At 56.9% G+C, this 20126-nt stretch overlaps 1 protein-coding gene across 2 annotated transcripts in view; it reads left to right on the top strand.

Annotated features, from left to right (window-relative positions):
• Positions 1 to 20126, top strand: part of Kdm4b (lysine demethylase 4B) — an 83074-nt gene that overhangs the window by 42838 nt on the left and 20110 nt on the right. For both annotated transcript variants that reach the window (XM_040739218.1, XM_040739217.1), the window contains exons 7-9: positions 4405 to 4454; positions 7927 to 8030; positions 11525 to 11662. In XM_040739218.1, coding sequence (XP_040595152.1) covers positions 4405 to 4454; positions 7927 to 8030; positions 11525 to 11662 — 292 coding nt within the window. The remainder of the gene's footprint in view (positions 1 to 4404; positions 4455 to 7926; positions 8031 to 11524; positions 11663 to 20126) is intronic.

Genomic DNA, 20126 nt, shown 5'->3' with positions numbered 1-20126 from the left:
CTATAAGCACCGTTCTCTCAGAGTCCCTTCTGCTGTTGGCATTCCACGTGCGCTACGACTTGGCTCAGTTCTGAAGGCCAGCCAATTCTTGGCCGGGTCCCTTGTCATTCTGTGAGCACGCCTGTCTCGTTCCTGCTGTGTTCCAGGCTAGTGCTTCCAGTGTGGGGCTAGCTGTGACGGGCCACCCACCTAGCTCCCATTGTCACCCTCTGCAGTGTTGACCTCTACTGTATCAGGGACACCTGGGAACACAGTCCTCCCTGTCCTGACTGGCTGAAGGCTTTTATGTAGAGTGGCTTGCTCCCTCCCTCCCTCCCTCCCTCCCTCCCTCCCTCCCTCCCTCCCTCCCTCCCTCCCTCCCTCCCTCCCTCCCTCCCTTCCCACCCCACCCCCCAACATCTCACTATGTAACCCTGGCTGGACTTGACCTCACAGACATATGCCGCCTTTGCCTCTGGAGCGCTAGTATTAAAGGCGTGCTTGGCATTTTGTACAGTTTTTTTTGTCTGGAGCAGTTTTCTAGGCAGCCCTGGGGGTCAGTTCGTGGTCCAGTTCCTCACTGTGGGGTTGGTCTGTCACTTGACATGCCCCTGTTGACAACATTGTTTTTTTGTTTGTCCTTTTTCTCTTCCACTAAGAAGACTCTGCCAGTACCCCTAAGTCAGTTGGTAACCCCTGCCGTCTCCTGAGTCACAGCCTGCTGGCATGGCACTGTCCTCAGTGAGCCACAGCCTTCTCCAGAGGGAGGCCTACCACCTGGCGCCTGCTTCTCTGATGGACCCAGATTATTTGAGATTCTGTTTGTAGTGGCTGACCTCACCCTCAGAGCCAAGATCTTTAAACAGCCTTCCTAAGGGGTGATCCACACCCTTCCTAAGGTATCGTGTGCAGGGACCACGTGAGGACTTGATCATTACATCCGTCTCCACTGTCTTTGGTCTTTGGGTCTCATGGTGCTCCCACTGGGGCCTGGGCGGCTTAAGACTCATGGGGAGCAAAAGCCATCCTGCTGGGCTATGTAGGCCCCAGAAGGGCATCTGTCCTGTTGTTCTCAGCCCAGGTGACTTTGTGTCTGAGGGTGAACATTACAGGTTGGCTCTTGGGGCCCTGGAGAGCTACTGCAGTTGAATCTACAGTGATATCCTGGGCTATGGTGAGAGCATGTGTATGCACGTGCCAGGGGTCTTCATGTGGCCTGACCTCTGGGCTGTGCACAGGCACTTGCGGAGTCCTCGCCCTCATCCTCAGCAGCCAGCGCTGCAAGGGCTCCCGAATCACCAGCCACTGGCACTCAGCCTCAATGTTATCATCACAGCCCTGAGCTCAGCTGCAGAATGGTCTCCTGTCAACAGCCCAGAGCCATCAGTGGGGCCTGAGCAGTGTGGTCCCTAGCAGGGCCTGGGAGCTTTGGGCTCAGATGGGGCTAGCATCCTGGTAAGGCACCTCGCCTGTGGGAACCAGACAGGCCAGAAGGCTTGGGGCACATTAGAGCAGTTGGGACACAGGACCGGTGGCTCACTGTCCTCTGTGAGGGCTGCACGCAGGCTTTGTCCTTTCCTGACTGTTTAGTTTCTAACTGCTGAGGCCTTTGCTTATTTATTTTCAATGTTCTTGATAATAATTCTGAGCCATTAGAGGGGAAAATTATATTCAGAAACGCTGTTTCTTGCTTTATTTGTTTGATGATTTAGAGCGATAGAGAGCAGCACATACGCTGGCTTTTATAGTCTGGTAATTATTCACATCCATCAGCCCTTCCGGGGGATAAACAGAACACCGCGGAAATTACACTATTAATAGTGGCCTCCTCCGTGGGCGGGAGGCGGGCAGGAGGGCAGGAAGGGAGACTGGTGTGTCCGCTGAGGCCTCTTCATCCAGTTGCACCAGGGCTCAGCTGCTCAGTTCCACCCACGGGGCTGGAGACCCATGGCGCCCTGAGGCCTTGAGATCCCCTCCCCCACACACTTGATACCTGTCCTGTACCCTCAGGGCTGTGTGCCTCGTGTCCCCCAGATGGCCCTGGGCTGCCCAGCACCACTCAACACAGTGAGCCAGGCACAGAGTTCATGCCCCCCATCTCATGTTGGGGCACTTGGGGCTCCTGGTCCCCACTGTGCCCCAGACTGACTTTCCCCACAATGGCTCAGTCACTCAGCAGAGTCAGCCATAGTAGGTGCAGTCACCACTTGTGGCCTGGTTTGTGGGTTCAGCTTATGGTTTACCTTAGAGGTAAGGAGCTGGGTCAGCTATCCTGTCCTTCCTGGAGACTCCAGCTCTTGTTTCCTTCTAGAACCTTCTAGCCAAACTTACCCTTGCCCTTCCTCAGGCTTTTTTTTTTTTTTTTTTTTTTTGCATAGTGTCATGAGTACTAACTGGGGAGAGTGCCACAACCAGCACACCCTCTCAGGATTGCATCCGGAGCAGCTCGCACTCCCCAGAAGGCTCTGCCCCTCTGCTCCATACCTGGGTCTGTCTCCCTTCCCCATATGCAGGCACAAAGCTGCTGTCTCCTGGTGACCAGTGTAGAGTGTCCCAACCTAGTCCATGGAGAACACTAGAGACACAGGACAGGGCTGTCATTGCTGCAGGTCTCCTGGAAGTACTTTATGGACAGCAAAGGGATTAGAACATGGAGGCAGGTGCCAGGCACTATGGGGACCATTCAGAAGGATGCACCTTGCCTGATGGCTTAGGTCTCTGGCCTATGCGTCTCCCATGAAGAGCCAGCTAAATCTCAGACTCCCAGGGTCTTGAGTGGTCTGCTTAGTGTCCAACTCAAAGGCTCCCTGTAGCTCCCGAAGGGTCCTCCTGGACCCGGGTCACAGCCCAAGGTAGCCCACAGTGTCCACAGCACCCAGCCTGCTGGAAGATTCTCTGCCATACTGACTTGGATGACTTGGGATGGGTGGACTGGCTTGGTCTAGGTAGGTATAGGCTTCTCAGCTATGAGTGGGGACAAGAGCATTCCTAGAGGAGCAAAGGCAAGGCACATGGTGTGTGTGTGTGTGTGTGTGTGTGTGTGCGCGCGCGTGCGGGTGAGAGGGAGGGGATGAGGTGGGCATGCCAAGGTGGGCAATGTGCAGGCAGTGACGAGAGCTGATGGACAAGAGAGCCTGGACCAGTCACACAGTGGCCACTGCCCAGAACCAGCGTGGGTGCTGTCCGCGCACAGCTGCTAGGGCATGGGATATTGATGCTGTGGGGAGTTGGACCTTGTGGTGGAGGTACCTGCCTGTGTTGCAGCTCCAAGATGGACTCATGGTGCTGAGGCGGCTCCTAATCCTTGGCAGGGTGGTGCCCAGTTCCCAGCCCAGAGCCAAGCCTGAGCCTCAGTGGTGTCCACAGCACAACTGTGGAGTGGGTATGGAACCCACTGAGGCTCTTCTCTGGGAGCTCCCCCGGATCCATGGGAAGGTTGGCTCTACACTTGGCTGTGGCCACCCAGAGCTGTCCTTCAAGACGGGCCTGGCCGCCCTGGCTTCTGTAGCCTCCCCCAGGCTCAGCGCTGGACCGTCTCAGTTTGGGAATCAAGGTGTTGGTTGGCTGTGGCCTGCGGCCGGGAACGGTTTTTGTGGCCTCATCTGGCTGCAATGGAGCATAATTTCCCAGCCCTGCGGCTCCCTGCCACCCGTCCACAAGCTTGTCTCCCCAAGGCCACTCTTGTACCCCTGGCCAGCGGCCTGCAGGCTGCACTTCCCGATAACACCAGGCATATTCCAATGTATTAAACTTCCAGCAGCCGCCAGATTCAATTAATCTTATCTTTACAACTCCTAATTACAGGCACTAATTAAGTGGAAGGCACCGTGGACTGGGGATGCCGCATTCATCATTGCGGCCAGAGCTGGGAATTGGTTCCTTCCAGGCCTCGGGTGGCTTCCCTGAAGCCTGCTCCCCACCCCCACGGCTCCCAGAGTCACGGTGCTTTGAGTGTGATGATAAAAGACCTGGAGAAACGTCACCTCAGCTTGTCCAGACATAGGAATTCTGGAGTAACCTTGGAGCTGGGGGTGTCTGGGTTTTCTCAGACAGAGGGGCACCTGAGGGTTCCTTATTGCTCCCTCTGAAGATGCAGCTAAGGGCTGTGGCTGAGTCTCCCTCCCACCACCTTTGCGGAAACTCATCAGCTCTCGGCTGCTGTGGACTTCCTCTGCCTTGGCTCCTGTGTCCTCTTGTGTTTAAGCCTTGAGGGGTGCGAAGCCATGCCCCAGCCTTCCTACCCCACTCCAGCAGCTTCCCCGGTGTGACAGCCACATGTCTGAGACATGCCTGTTCCTGGTCTTGAAGTTTTCCAGTGTGGCTCGCTGCCTTTGGGTTTGGTGGTGACAGCCTGTCTGCTGTCTGTGGGTGTGGACTGCGCTGGCCAGAGGTCCTCGGCTCTGATGTGCCTCCCTTCTCTCATAGGTACGCCATCCCACCGGAACACGGCAAGCGCCTGGAGCGCCTGGCCATAGGTAGGTATCTGAGCCCCGGTGGGACAGGGACAAAGATGAGAAGGGGAGGTGGCCCATGCAGGTGAATCTCACTGTGTCTGCCTCCTGGTCACACGGCCAGCCTGCAGTGACCCTGGAGTGATGACAAAGCTTTGGGTGCAGAGGGCATTGGGAGTGCATGCAGTCTCACCAGTGACACGGCTCAGATGGGGCGCTATAAGCCCTGTCGGCAGCCCTGCTCAACCACAGGCCATGCCTGGTTTTAATACTGGGCTTAGATTGGTAGCCCAGGCTGGTGGAGAACTCTCCATCCTCCTGCAACCCTAGAATGCGCTGGAACAACAGTGTGTGCCGCCACACCCAGCTGTCCCTTTCTCACCGTGCCCTGATGCTCGGGACAGGGCCTAGGGCCTGGAGCATGCTGGGCAGGCACTGTGTTGCTGAGACACTTCCAGCCATGGTGTTTTCTTTAGTTGGCTTTGTTTTTTTGTTTTTGTTTTTGTTTTTGTTGATTTTGATTTCTGGTGTTTGGCTTTTCGAGATAGGGTTTCTCTGTGTAGCCCTGGCTGTCCTGGCACTCACTCTGTAGATCAGGCTAGCTGAACTCACAGAGATCCTCCTGCCTCTGCCTCCTGCCTCTGCCTCCTGAGTGCTGGGATTAAAGGTGTGTGCCACTATCCCACACCTTTTTGTTGGCTTTTTGTTGTCCAGGCTGGTCTTGAACTCACTTTGTAGTCCAGGCTAGCCTTGAACTCAGAATCCTGCCTCAGCCTCCCAAGAGCTGGAGTGAGTGACAGGCCCACGCCATCATGCCCGGCTTACTCGTTCCTTCATCAGGCATAAGTCTGTATGTGGGCACCTCAGGACACACACATTGAGAGGTGTGAGTCCTCACTCCTGAAAGGTCTGTCTGTCCTCTGTCATCCCCAGAGCAGCTCTGACATAGGCCTCATCTTCTGCTAGTCAGGGCTGTCAGGACTGGGAGGGACTGGGCACGTTGTACAGCCCCTCAGGAAGGCTAACCTGGGTCCTGTGGACCCATCTGCTGGAAGCGCACAGCTGCAGATGGAGCCCTCGACATCCCCTACGGCAGCGATCACAGGGTGGAATTGAGTGTGACCCCTAAGGTAACACTGGCCACTACCTCCCAGCCCCACTGTACCCAGGCATCACAGCCTTGGTGGCTGTGAACAGCCTAGATGGCGCCTCCACAGCTTAGAGTCCTAAGACCATAGGCACAGCAGGGTGTCCAGGGAGTTCTGCAACCCACCACACCAGAGGCCCCGCATGCCTGGCTCTCCGCCCTTCTTTCTAGTCTAGTGCCAACCGTACAGCATCTCCCATGTTCTCTGCCTCCCTCTGAGGGCTCATGAGGGTGCTGGGCCTAAGGTCACCTAGGATGCTCCCGACTCAGGGCCTTTCATTTGAGCCATCTGCAGAGTCTCTTCTGACCCTGAAGTGATGCCACAGGTCCCGGGGCTGTCCTGAGCGAGCAAATGTTCTTCACGCCAGCTCAGGACATGGGAACCAGCTCACAGTTGCTACCTGGCCCCTGCTGACAGTGACGGTGTCTCCTGTCTGCATGTGAGGTGGTTCAGTGAGCCAGGCTGTGGTGGTTCTGGGTCTGTTGCCTCCTCTAGAGACAGTGAGGCAAACCTCAGAGTGACGAATGGCCAGGATCTCAGGGTCCTCAGTCCACTCCAGTAGCCACATCCCCATTCCCAGGGCCAGCAGGGCATGTAGGTGGCAGCTTGCCTTCCCAGAAAGTGTGTTCAGAAGCCGGGGGAGAGGAGAGCCAGCTGCAGAATTTCAGTTCTGAGGCTCCAGAGTGGCTGCTTCAAACATCTGGCCTGCACGGCATGGTGGTGGTCACTTTTAATCCCAGTGCTCAGGAGGCAGAGGCAGGTGCATCTCTGTGAGTTCCAGGCCAGCCTGGACCACGTAGTGAGACCCTGCCTCCAAAAGAAGAGCAAAGAACCAGCAGGGTGGGGCAGCTGCCTGGAAGCAGAGGAGGACTGAACAGTCTGCCCAGAGGAGAGTGGGGGTGGGCACAGGACAGGGAGGCAGGGTGCATGGCACAGCAGGGTCTGCAGGAGGCCACATGCAGCTCCCTCACAGCTCTGGTCTCGACAGCCCTGAGACCTTTGGGCATGCGCCACTGTTGCCACCCACGGCAGAGCCAGGGGGAGTGGGCTCACGGTTAGCACAGAGATGAATAGCTGAGCCATAGATGGGCTTGCCGGGAGAGAGAGGCGCCCACGGGAGAGCACTAATGTGGGGGCGCTAATCACTTCAGATGCGAGCCTTTATTAGGGCCCTAATGAGAGCCACTTAAGCCATGCATTAAAAGGGGGACGTGCGGCTGGCGGCGGCAGCCATAATTTTAACCAAGGCACTTTTAGCACCAAGGAAAGAAAGATGGGGATTCAGCCCTCGTCCCCTCTGGAGCCTGCGCTTCCAGCTCAGCCTCCTGTCAGCAGCCTGGGCCTCCAGGCCCTACTCACCCTGCACCTGTGCATGTGTCTGTGAGCATGCTCACACACATGAGCATGTGCTCTTGAACAGAGACCGACCGGGGGCATGCTGGCCTGGAGGCTGGGACACATGTTTGTGTGGGTTTCTGGAAGGTTCCTCAGACAGGGTATAGGTCAGTTCTGCCCATAGCACACTAATGCAACCCTCCCTGTGTTGGGGTGGTAGCGTGCAGTGGTGTTCTAAGGATGCACAGGCCAGTGTGGTGAGCAGCTAGTCTAGGGACTCGCGTGCCCCACCTTACTTGTCCCGTGTTGCCCATTTTGGCTTCTGTAGAGCTGGTTCTGACAGGGTGTGGCCAAGCTCCAGCCTACCCTGGGCTTCTGAAGGGACCTTCCCTCCACAGTGGGAACTCTGCATTTCACCCCAAGGAGTCCAAGGCCAGGTTCCATGTTGTTGGGACCCTAGGATGTGGTTGAGCTTTGAGACAGCCGTCTTCTGCCTGGGGAAGCAAGGATCCCAGTGGGAACATAGGCTGTCCTTGTCCTGAGGTCCATTGTGTCCTGGGCCTCACTTTTTCCTGTGGACTACTGAGGTTCTGGGACCTGGAGGCCACTCACACACAGCTGCTATACCTGTGTTGCCCCTTGGTGACCTTTGTTTTACTGAGCCGCCGGTACCCTCCAAGGAGGTGCTAAATGCTGCAAGCTCACATGCTCACCCGTGTGGTTCTGGGATGCTGGCTCCCAAGTCTGTGTGCTCAGGTACCTAATGAACAGGGTTGCTCTCCTGAGAGCTTGTTGGAAAGGTGTCTGTTGGGCAGTCACATGAGTGGCAGTTGCTTCTGTCTTCCATGTGGCTGGGCAGTGATGTGCAGTGATCCACTCCACTGAGCCCAGGGCTTTGGTACTGGTCTAAGACATGTCTGAGATCCCAGCTCAGTGCCCGACACTAGGACGAGGCCAGCAATTCCCGCCCTCCATACTGACACTCATTCTGACACTGCTCTCCTCCACCCCAGGCTTCTTCCCTGGGAGCTCGCAGGGCTGCGATGCTTTCCTGAGGCACAAGATGACACTCATCTCGCCCATCATCCTGAAGAAGTATGGTATCCCCTTCAGCCGGGTACGTACAGGCCCCAGAGAAGGTTCTAGAATGGTGACCAACTGGTTTCAGTTCTTCTGCAGGAGACTGTGGGATTGACAGGTCTTTGCTGTCTCCAAACCATATAGAACCCTGAGTGCAGTTCCCTTACTGCCCAGGCCACATCTGCTGTTAGCAGTTCACAGCCAGCAGGGTGACTGGCCACAGAGTGAAGCTGTCCTGCTCAATGTTCCTGAGCATGAGACGGAGCCCACTCACTGTGCTGCTGCAGAGGCTGTGACAGAGGTCTGAGATGGGAGAGCCAGCCCTGTGACACCTCTATGGGGACAGGAGCCAATGGACTTCCTACTGTGGGCTGGCAAGTTTGCAGACCTAGGACCTCAGGTTTCTTCAGGCAACAGGGGCACCTACCAGTAGGGAAGGCGCCCAACTGGGTGTGTGTTGGCAGAGGGTACATGGCTGTGTGCCCTGGGGGCCAGGGAGGGAGAGGGCCCTCAGGACAGCTGCTTTTGAAGGTCTCTTTGAAGACCAGTTTGCCAGCCCAGGAGCGAGTTCTGTGATGAGACCCCCTTGCTGCATGCTCACACAGGGTGTCAGCATGCTGGAAATTGCTCCTGACATTTCAGTCAAGGCACCCGCCGCATCCACCATGCTCTTCCTGCTGGTGCAGCCTGGAGGCTGCTCCAGGCTCTGGCTCTGAGAAGCACAGATCTCACTGTTAGGTGGCAGCATTGTCACTTGTGGAAGTGAGAAGTGTCTGCAACCAGCTTGCAGGGAATTTTTGTTCTCCAGGCTGGTGCTTCATGCACAGGGACCCCTGTGGACAGAATGACTGCCTAGTCCTTCCCCACCGGGCAGCACCATGGATTACACACATAGTGCCCAGCCCAAGGCAGCCGGCTTGCCTGCAGACTCACAGAGGCTGCTGACACTGAGAGCCATGCTCCCATACTGCTGTGCTGGGTGTCTGGGGCCTGACCTGCCTCAAAGGCTGTGGGTAAAGGTCCTTGTCCAGCACCAGAAGGTAGTTGCCTTGGGATTGGACCTAAGGACAGAGCAATAGGCAAGAGATGAGTGTCCTCCGCACATGAGGCGCGGGTTCCCTCATCAGAATTCCTGTCACCCTTCAGACGAGCAGCTGCACACTGCGCTTGTGAGTCTGTAATGGGATTTACTTTTAGAAGGGAAAGCTGATCAATAGCCAGCTCGTTAATAATTAAGAGTGTGTATTTCTGTAATCTGCCATCGACTTCCTCATCTGTCCTGCCGAAGCGTCCCTAGCTTTCTCCCTGACTGGCGCCGGCCTTGGCCGCTGTGGCTCTGCCGCACAATTATCCAGCATCTAAAGCCTCCTAATTTATCCCTGGCTCTGTTGACAGCGCAGCTACAGGGACTCAGCAGCCTCTGGGACACAGTGGCTATGACAGGAGCCCAGTTCTGTCGCCCCTGAGCAACACTTTGTCGTGGCTGTGGTGTCAGCCCATGCCTGCATGCTTGCTGTTGGCCTCAGCATGCGTGGTGTGCTCTATCCCAGAAGGCCGAATGGGACAGCTCCCAGTGTGTGCGCGCCGTGATGGTGGACAGTGTGGAGAGGACCAGCAGAGAGCCAGGGTCACCACTGCTGTCTGAAGGGACATTTGTTAAGCCCTACACTCTCCTTCCCCTTGCCCGCTTAGAGCTCACGATGAAGTGGCTAAGATTCCCTGAGGAGCTATGGCTGCCAGGACCCAGGGACATACTTGTCACACCCCACCATCCTTCACTCTGCCATGAAGAGCTGTCACTTGGGCAGGAATTTTAAAACATAACTTAATGTAGCTGACTTCCCTTGATTGGTGCAATTAATTATTTGAAAAGAAAAATACTGGCAAATTCTCCAGGGCAGGCTGTGCTCCAGGCCATGTTAGCTTTGATTTTTTTTTTTTTTTTTGGCAAGTGGATGGTGTTGCAAGTCCCCCACCATAGTCTCCACTCTCTCCTCCCCAGAGTTGCCAAGAGGAATCCAACGGCGGGGACTTGGTGGCCTGTGGGGGACACACCCACACCTAGGGTGAGGGTTTGGAAGGGGTGTTAGAGTAGTAACCTTTGTGACTAGGAATGCTCAGAGAGAAGGCACCTTACACCTTCTCAGTGCGGTCCTTGTCACAGTAAGACACTGTGGCAGGCAGTGCCATCCAGCCGAGTCAGTATGAAGGCTCAGAAGCCCTGAGACAGTGAATATCCTGTGTGTTTGAGACAGGGTGACCAGGGTTGCAGAATGAGCCAAGCCCAGGGGCAGGGCCTCCTCAGTGCTCTGGAACTTTCTCCTTTGTTGGCACTTGTCAAGCTCAGAATCCCACACACCTGCGGTCTTCACGCCTTCCTGCCTGTGCAGTGGACAGTGAGGACCCTCTTCCTCCTGGAACTTCACGGATGAGGCTCTGCTCATCCTCTGAGGAATGTGTGTCCTCCTGTCACTCCTGTGCTGGGACACCGCCTGTCTCAGGGACTGAGGTTGGCATGTGTTCCAGAGTGTTCTCCAAGCTATGAGTACTGTCCCCAGAACCTGCCTCCTGGAGAGCCAGCCGTATGCATCAGTGATGTCATGCAGAGCGCCTGTGCGTGAGAGGACGCTGCTTGCATGTGTTCTCCGGCCTGGACTCATAGTGGGTGGTGAGGCTGTAGCAGTCAGTGGCCCAGTGCTACGTTCTAGTGGATGATGTCCCTTGGGCTGGGTGGGATGACGGCCATGGTGTCCATGGTGCAGAATGGTGAGCATGCTGTTTGCCCTGTGTCCTTTGGTGGCCAGGGCTAGAACCAGGTCTTTTCATGTAGCCTAGCCTGGTCTCAAACTGGTGACTCCTGCCTCAGCCGCCAACGACTGCAATGACTGACATGCTCCACCACACCAGCTTTGCTCCATGGTGCTTGTCTGAGACAGTGCCTCTCTGTAGACCAGACTAGCCTGAAACTCACAGAGACCCACTGCCTCTGAGTTCTCGGTTTAAAGTTGTGAACCACCATGTCCAGCTCGCTCTTTACAAAACGGTTTATGTATTTTGTGTGTATGAGTGCTGTGGGGTGCATGCTGATGTCTGAGGATACCCCGTGGAAGTCAGGTGTGATGTCTGAGGATACCCCATGGAAGTCAGGTGTGATGTCTGAGGATACCCCATGGAAGTCAGGTGTGATGTCTGAGGATACCCATGGAAGTCAGGTGTGATGTCTGAGGATACCCCATGGAAGTCAGGTGTGATGTCTGAGGATACCCATGGAAGTCAGGTGTGATGTCTCAGGCTACCCCATGGAAGTCAGGTGTGAGTGTGCAGCCTGGGGACTTGAACCCAGGTTGTCAGACCTGGCAGCAAATGCCTGTAGCTCTGAGTCATCTCGTCAGCCACACTCTTTAAGCCTGGCAGGGTCCCACAGGCTCCTGAGCCCTGTATCATTGCTGAACCCACAAGTTCATCAGTAGCCGTGGGCCACCCTCCACCCTCAAGCCAGCATCGTCCATAAGTTCTTACTCTCCCCTGTAGATCACACAGGAAGCCGGGGAGTTCATGATCACATTCCCCTATGGCTACCATGCGGGCTTCAACCATGGCTTCAACTGCGCTGAGTCCACCAACTTTGCCACGCTACGCTGGATCGACTATGGCAAAGTGGCCACACAGGTAGGTGCGACAGTCATCGTGGTTCAGAAAGCGGGTGGAGCAGCCCTACACTCATGTGGGTGTGCCCCAGCTGCTGGCAGTGTCCGTCCATCCTCCCTCCCTCCCTCCCCCTCCCTCCCCCCTCCCTCCCTCCCCCCCCCTCCCTCCCTCCCTCCCTCCCTCCCTTCCTTCTTTCCTTCCTCCCTTCCTGTTTTTCGAGACAGGGTTTCTCTATATAGTCCTGGAACTCACTCTGTAGACCGACCAGGCTGGCTTCTAATTCAGAGATCCGCCTGCCTCTGCCTCCCGAGTGCTGGGATTAAAGGCGTGCGCCACCACCGCCTGTCTTGGTTTTTCATCTCTTAGTGCTCTGCAGGGACTCCCTCTCTCTGGGTAGTGCTACTCTGGCAAGCTGGCCTTGGTTGTTGAGCCAAGTTGTTTATTAGTTTGTTTTGGTCTTTGAGACATCATTGTCTGGCCAGATCCTACTTCATCCTCCCTATTGGTGGGACCCCAGGGTGACCCCATGCCCAGGACTGGGCTGTCATTTAGCTTTTTATCTATGTTGACAACTTTTTCATTTGCATGTGAGTGCACATGTATTCCATTGTCCGTCGTCGTCGTCCTGTGTGAGGCAGGGTCTCCTGGCCATGGCTTCCGGCATGCTCCACTGCTCTCCCATCTCACTGGCATGCACTAGTACAACCAGCTTTATGTGGGCTCTGAGGGTGGGAATCAGGCCGTTGGCTGCTGTGCCCACTGGGCATTCCCCATCCTGCTTGGAGGCTGCCCTTCCTCTGCTTTGGGGGGCAGTTGTCTCCTTTCATGGCTGGGTTGAAGCCAGGGCCTGAGCTCTGGGCAGATGCTTGCTAAGGACATGGCATGGATCCGGTGGTCTGCTCCAGGGTTCCTGGAGCTTGTCTTCAGTCTTCATGAAGCACTGAGTCTGGGGCAGGTGGCATGACCCAGGATTGGGACCCGTGTCTGGTTTTGATTGATTAGACACCTTGCATGGCCAGGGCTGGTGGGATGGCGGCCAAGATCCCCTGCACCTGTGGTAGATTGAGCTGTGTTGGCGGGGCCAGTGCTTGCAGAGCTGTGTTGGCCGCAGTCATAACAGGAACTGCCCAGATAGTAAAAGTAATCCCAGGCTCAGCCATGTGTTCACAGACAAGCAGCATTTGGGGAGTGCTGTCCGCAATGGTGCCATGCTCACATTGTCAAGCAATGTAGCGTGAAATTAGGGAACAAGTGGCCCGAGGCACCACAGACCAGCCGGGGACAGGGCAGGGTGGCAAGCACGGCACCGTCCCAGGTGCCCCTGGCTGCCAGGGCCGCCCTTGCATGGGGGTGCACCAGTGAGGGGGACGCATGGCCAGCTGAAGGTGGACTCTTGAGCCACATGGTGGGGCCGGGGGCCAGGACTGCTGCTCCCCAGCCCATGTCAACATAGAGGCTATGAGGGGCGCGAAGCCATGCAAGACAGGACCGGGTCTGAGTCCCAAGGCACCTGGACAGGCAAATGCCTGCTCCTCCTGTCTCCCTCAGCGTTTTTCTCCAGTTCATCTGCTCCCACATGGCAGTCACAGCCTCCTCCCCACCCCTCAGCCTGCAAACACAGGCTGTGTCCTTTTTAACTTATCCCCATCTCCCGGGACCTCACCTGCCTCCATGTGCACAGCGACAGTAGGGAGCTGCAGGCAGGCTGCTTCCCTCTCTCCTGCTTAGTGGCAGGGTGGGACCACTTTCATTTTTAATGGCTGGAGGGTGTAGAGGCGCGTGGTAGGCCCTGAAGCTCCGCCTGTGTGTCCCCAAGGCACAGGAGAGTTGTTCACCCATTCACCCCTCCCTACTGTGCTGAGCCTGGTCCTTTCTGCAGCCTGCCCCTGCCCCCAGTCTCCCAGGAAGGCGCTTGCTGGCTGTGCTGGTGAGGCTTCAGCTCTGCCTGTGTGGCTCCCTTCTTAAGAGGGGCTCTGAGGGCCCTAACCCAGAGACCAGGCAGGGAGCTGTGCCGGCAGCTCTTTGACTCTGGCAGTGGGAGGAGTGCTCACACTCACTGGAGCTATAGGTAGCCTCTGGCAGGAACTGGACCGTTCTGGGGCCACCAAGGTCCCTGGGGGGGGGGGAACATTGTAGGGCCCCTCAGCAAGGGGCTTAGGCTTAGGAAAGGACCTCTGTGTCTGCTCCCCTCCAGCTGAGGCACACCAGGAAGTGTGGCTGTCAGAAAGAGGTGCTGAGGCAGATAGCAGGGCAGGGGAGCGCAGAGTGTGCGCACCTCTGCAAGCCATATGTAGGAGTAGGGAGGAACCCTCTGACCTGCAGCCTTGTGAAGTCCTCAACGATGTCATGCTTGATCACACAGAAGCCTCATGGAGTGGACTCCATGATGGGGACCATCCAGACTGGGGAACCCAAAGGTTGGAACATGGAAGTGGCCTGCCAAGGTTGAGGAGCGGACAGGGCTTCCTGACGGGATGATGGTGTGTTCCGAGGCTAGGCATGACAGAGTCCTGTAGGTGTCTGAATGTTCTAGAGTTGTTCGCTCAACATGGGCTGCTTCCGTGGCTGGAAGCCACACCCTAGGTGCCCCAGGAGACCTTCCAGTCTTAGCTCCAGTTGCTTCTCGGCAGATCCATGAGTCCCGCCACTCCTGTGAGGAGTGGGCGGACGCATGCAGGCTGTTCACAGGCTAAGCACAGCTATGTTCCCAAGTGAAGAATTTTCTGGATTGTGCACATGAGCTCAGACTTTGTAGGAGGACAGGGGAGAGGCCTGGTGTTGGGGGATCTAGGTCACCTGGGGCACAGGCCCCAGAGCCCTTGGGTCAGCTGCAGAGGGCCCTTTACAGAAGGCCGTCTCACAAGCCGTGCCTCCTGTGACACTTGGCCTTGTCCACTGTGGCTGTGGAACAGGTGCAGTACGGTCTCACAGACAGAAAAAGTAACGTACGTGCTCAGGAGCTACTACACAGCCATCAATGAGTTCTCCACTGAGTGTGTCCCCACTTTAGTGATGTAGAGAGGTGACCCAGTGATCTGACTTACAGAGCAGGTCATGGGCCATGAGCCTCACCTGCTTCTGTGTGGGACGGGGCGGGGCTCCTCATCTAAACTTCTAGAAACTGGCTCTGTGTGGAGCGATGGGGTCAGCTAAGAAGCTGCAGTAGCTGTGTCTACCTGAGTCCTCCTGTGGCTTTCCTTCTGTGGTCACAGCGGGTGGTTGGATGTGGCCTCTCCTGTGTGTGGCACCAGCTGTTGGCAGCAGAGGTTTTGTCGGTTTGGTTTTGAGGTGAGGGTTAAAAGTCAACCAGATGGCATAGCACGTGGCAGAGGCTTGCGCGGCACACACGAGGCCCGAGCTCTGTCCCCAGCACCACAGAAAGCAGGTGTGGTGGTGCACACCTGCCACCCAGCACTCAGGAAGTAGTGGCTGTCTTTGGTGACACAGTGAGTTTGAGGCCAGCCTAGGCTACATGAGAGGCGTATACCCATCAACACCCCACAGGCCTGTGTTGGATGTAGACCCCTCCAGGTCTGTTCTCCTGCCTTGACAGTATCTGTCCTTACAGGCAAGTTTCTGAGCTGTGCCTGGTGCTCACATGGAGTCCCAGCACCCAAGAAGCTAAGGCAGGGGAATTGCTGTGAGTTTGGTCACAGCCTGAGCTACATAGCATGACCCTCACTCAAGCAAAAATGAAAACAAAGCTGAGAATCCAGAAAGTTCAGCAGCCCTGCTGGGTCACTTTGCCTCCTGCATGGACAGCAAGGGCCTTGAATGAGCTTCGGCAGGACTGCCGGTGCCTGGTGGGGGTGGGGGAACGCCCCCCAAGTCCGCGCCATTTCCACGTGCTCCCCGTAGAGATGACCCATTTCTGGGTCTGTGAAGCCAGCACCCTTACAGAATGCTGACCCTGGACTGACAGACAAGAACAGAGAGGCCAGGCAACTTTGCCAGTGCTGCACAGCAGGCACCATGTGCAGCATGCCCTACAGGCTCCCAGATTATTCAGTAGACATGTGCAAGTGTGTGTGGGGGGGTGAGCCTCTGGGGGTGCTCCAGGTTAGTGCTCCCCTTCAGAGTCTTCAAGCCTGGTGACATGTGGGCCTGGGGCACAGTCTGCCTGTGCACATTGCCAGGACTGGAGCAGCCTCTCTATAGCTAGGTCAGGAGAGGAGGTCAAGGGTTCTCCAAGGAGGGGAGGCTGCTTGCACGGCCTTGCTCCTCCTTGCTCCTCTCTGGCTGCTACACCAGCCCTGTCCTTGTCACAGGCCACACACTGTGTGGGAAGCTCAGCCATGTCCTGCGCACTTCAGGGGAGCGGGCTCTTCAGCGGGAACTCACCGCAACACCAGGCTTCGCTGCAGTGAGACATGGGATGAGGCTGTGATCTGGCTGTGGCACACACTTAGTGGCTTCTGTCTCCTTCACGGTCCCCGTGGCTGGATGCCAGCTCTCCCAGGAATGCTTGGCACACCTGAGGGGGTAGACGTCAGAGTTGGGAGGTCCAAGTGTGTGGAGGTGGCTGTTTTAGAGCCGCGTCACCATGCCCTTGCGGTGGGCTGGTAGCAGCGGGCACTGGGTAGGGAGCACTGAGCTTAATGACCAGGTGAGAACCGACAGCCGTGCTCCCCTGCTGCAGTGACAATGTCTCCCATGCTGCACCATTAGCTGCAGCCACCCTGCCTCACTAACCCCTGATTTGTGCCGTGGCAGAGCTGTGTGCACAGGGCTGACTGCAGATTGCTTTGTGAGATGTGTTTCCCTCACTCCCTGTCACAGTCTCTATACCGTGCATCCCTGGCCATGTCTCTAAGCGCGTCCCCAGAAGGCCCTGTGTGGGACACAGCTGGCCTGTGTTGGCTGAGGAAGAATCTAGAAAGGTGGCCTAGTGTGGGCTCCTCAGAGTGCACATGGTCTTGGCATCCTCTGTGGAGTAGCCTGGCCTTGTTCCCATGTCAGAAAGCTCCCACAGCCCTGATGACCACAGTGATCCCAAGTGTCACACACTGGTCACAGAGGGGACTGCTGATAGACCCTTGACCCCGGCAGTGACTCCCCAGCAGAGTAGATCACGAGATCACGGACGCAGATCCTGGACACCCCCACGTTGTGTATCCTGGACATTGCCACCTTGTGCCTCAATTTCCCCATGAGTAAAGCGCTGGTGCCCATGTCAGGGGATGCTGGGAATGCTCTGGTGCCCGTGTCAGGGGATGCTGGGAATGCTCTGGGGTGCCTGTGTCAGGGGATGCTGGGAATGCTCTGGTGCCCGTGTCAGGGGATGCTGGGAATCTCTGGGGTGCCCCGGCATCTTTTGGCTGGGTCACACTGAGGTTTGCAGAAGGCAAGAGCTGAAGGGTCCAGCACGAAGCAGCGCAGGGAGAGTAGACAGGCCAGTGCTACCACTCCCCGCTCACTGTCTGTCCCCTGGTGCTCATGCCACCTAGACAAGTGGCCCCTGTGCCAAGAGGGGGGTGCGGTGGGGTGGGGCGCCACAGGAGGGGCATCGTGACTCCGGTATCTGCTCGGCACAGGTCCCACCAGGCAGCACTGTGCTGGCGCCTAATCGTCCTGTGCACAGGTCCCTGCGGCTCCCTGATGGACTGGATGTTGTTGCAGCACTTGTAATGACAGCAGAAATGGGCCAAGCCACAGTCAGAGCTCTGTGCTTAACCCTTAGTGGGCTGGAGCGCCTGGCCCTCAAATATAGGGCTCTGCAGAAGTATCTCTTCACAGTCACCGTGTCCGCCTTCCTCTGCAGGGCACTGGTGTGCAAGCCTGTCATCTCAACACTCAGGAGACTGAGGCAGGAAGGTTGCCCCAAGTTCAAGGCCATCCTGGGCTATATTATTTTTTAAAAGGTAATTCTGACCTGGGAAACCGAGGTGGCATTGAGAAAGGGTGCATATAACCACAGCCAGCTGATGTGGTGTCATGGTTTGGCAAAGTCTACCTTTAGGGACTGACAAACCAGGCCTGAGCCAGGCGTCCAGTCTCCCTCAGGTCAGCGGGGGTGGGCAGTGCCCCTGCTGCTGCCTCTGGTGGGCCCCTACCTTTTGCTGCTGGACCCCCAGGCCAGGAGTTCACCTGTTCACACTGGGACCTCCATCTCCAAACGAGTCCAGGCGCCCAGTGGAAGTGGGGGCCACTTGGCCTCGTTGCTTGCTTGAGGAGTTTGGGTTTGTTCTGAGTGTGGAGGCTGTGTTGGACAGGGACAGGATGCCTGTGGCCAGGGATCCCTAAGGTTGCGTTGTCTGAGGAAGGGATGCAGTGCAGACCTGGGCAGGAAGGTCGGGATCGTCACATCAGAACGTGTGCAGCCGCAAGTGACTGTGGTAATCAGCTGAGGACAGTTTTGCTGTGCCCTCAAGACTGGTGCTTTTTAGGGACACCACACCCACCCCTGGCAGGTGCCAGCCACCCGGCAGCAGGCTCAGTGTTCTGCCCTGGTTCCTGTGCCGTGACTGAGAGTTGTCCCCGCCACACTAGCGAGAGCAGGAGAGTCCCTGCAGTCACTTGCTATTTGGGTTGGTGGTTTTATTTCACCGCGTTGTGATCATCCCCTCTCCAGCTGCTGCCTCCCCAGCTCACTGTTGTATGATTGTGTTCTAGTGTAACCCAGTACCTCAAAACAAAATGGCCTCTGACTGGAGCTCAGAGACAACAGAGGATCCTGGGAGCTTAGGTGGCCTCTCTGCTCTACCCCAGCCCAGCTTTGAGTGAGGCGGTGGGAACCCCCAGGGAGCATGGCAGAACCTCCATGCCTGACAGAACTGGGGAGCCATGGGCTTGGAAGCCCTCAGTGGGGCAGGAGTGATTGTGTGTGCAGCCCACTACAGATCAGACACTTTCACACCCTCAGTTGTTGGAGATGCCTGGCGTGCAGGTGTAGTCCATTCACGGGACCGATCCTGGGCCCGGAGCATGGGGGGCAAGGCTCACCTAAGTGCAGAGCCCTGGTCCAGCCACACCCCAGTGTTTCACTCTCATGACTTGGGTGCCTGCAAAGACAAGTCTTCTTGGTGTCTCTAATGATGTCATTGGCCACAGGGACCTGCGGGGTGGACAAGGGGTCTCCTCCAGGGCTGTGTGGGACAGTGACACAAATGGGAAAAGTGAAAGTGACTGGGCAGGAGCAGGCAGGCCACATGCTTTGAGGAGTACCCAGTAATGAGGGCCACCCAGGGAAGCAAGGTGCCTTGTCAACACAGGCAGGGCGGGGGGGGGGGGCTCCTATGCAGCACATGCTGAAGGTGTCCGTGCCGGATGCGGGCACACTAAGCTCTGGACCATCACACGGCCTTGAGAGGTGCTGAGCATCACGCACAGGCTGTGCAGAGGCCACACCACTGCAGCAGGGTGCGGAGGTAGCTGCGGGATGCTACACAAAGACCGGCCGTGTGTGGGGACCTGGGTGCTGCGTGTCTCCCTAGAGTCTAGACGCGGAGGCTGGGTCAGGTGGCTGTCCCAGCTTGACTGCAGGTTTGCTTGCTGTCCGTCTCACGAGAAGCACAGGAAGGCATTCCTCAGGGTCTGCAGGGCCACCCCTGTGCCTTGAGTCCCCGGGGCCAGCTCATTGTCCACACTGCACATTCCAGTTCTTCTTTGCCCATGAGCTCTGCTGAGCCTCTTGGGCACCAAGCAGTGACAGGGTAGGCAGGAGACGAGGGAACACACAGCTCCCCAGTTGGCCATGAGTGACAGCTGTTCACTGCCCTCAGCTTAGGCCGTTTCTACAGGTCTGTGACAGGGGCCCTGCTTAGGACTCCAGTGCAACCTCAAGAGGGCACGAGGGAGCTTTCCCTCCCATCGTCGCATTCTGAGGCAAACTCAGCAGGCAGCTCGTCCAGATCGGTGGCTGGGAATGTCCCTGGCCTTCCCATGCCCAGCCCTCCTCCGAGAGGTCACCGGAGAAGAAAGCTTTCTCATTCTTGGGTGCGGAACACAGCAGCTGGGATGTGGCTCTAGTCAGTGCCATGGCTGCCACTGGTGCTGCTGCATCCAGAGCCACGGGAGACAAAGGCCCTGGGACTTAGGCCTGGCTCTGTGTGAGGCGCCTGTGAAGCCCACGGAGGGTCCTGAGGATGTGTGTCTGCTGGAATATGTCCTTCAGCCACTTGCAAGACTGTCCTGTGGTGGGGTGGCGTGCGGGGATGGTGTAAGTGAAGGCCTGCTCCAGATGACGTGAGGTGCCTGTCCCTCACATTCTAGAAGGTTCTTAGCAAACTTCTCAGAGCAGGGGCTCCTGGAATGCAGCTGTGGAGTGTGGCGTCACCCAGGACTTGGCGTCAGAGCTCTGGTTGCCAAGGCACAGGAGTGTAGGGTCAGGGTTCAGGAGCTGACTCTGGGCCCCCACAGCTGGTGTCAGGTGTCATCAGAGAGCTTGCTTATCCCCAGGAGGTAACCCCTTTCTGTCACCCAGTCTCAGGCTGGGCTCACTAGAAGGTCTATGCCTACCCCAGAATCCCAGGTGGCAGTACGGTGC

The sequence above is a fragment of the Mesocricetus auratus genome, unplaced genomic scaffold (genome assembly GCF_017639785.1).
Source record: "Mesocricetus auratus isolate SY011 unplaced genomic scaffold, BCM_Maur_2.0 Super-Scaffold_100676, whole genome shotgun sequence".
Taxonomy (NCBI): domain Eukaryota; kingdom Metazoa; phylum Chordata; class Mammalia; order Rodentia; family Cricetidae; genus Mesocricetus; species Mesocricetus auratus.
Note: the sequence above shows the minus strand (reverse complement) of the source record. Positions and strands in the feature narration are given on the sequence as shown.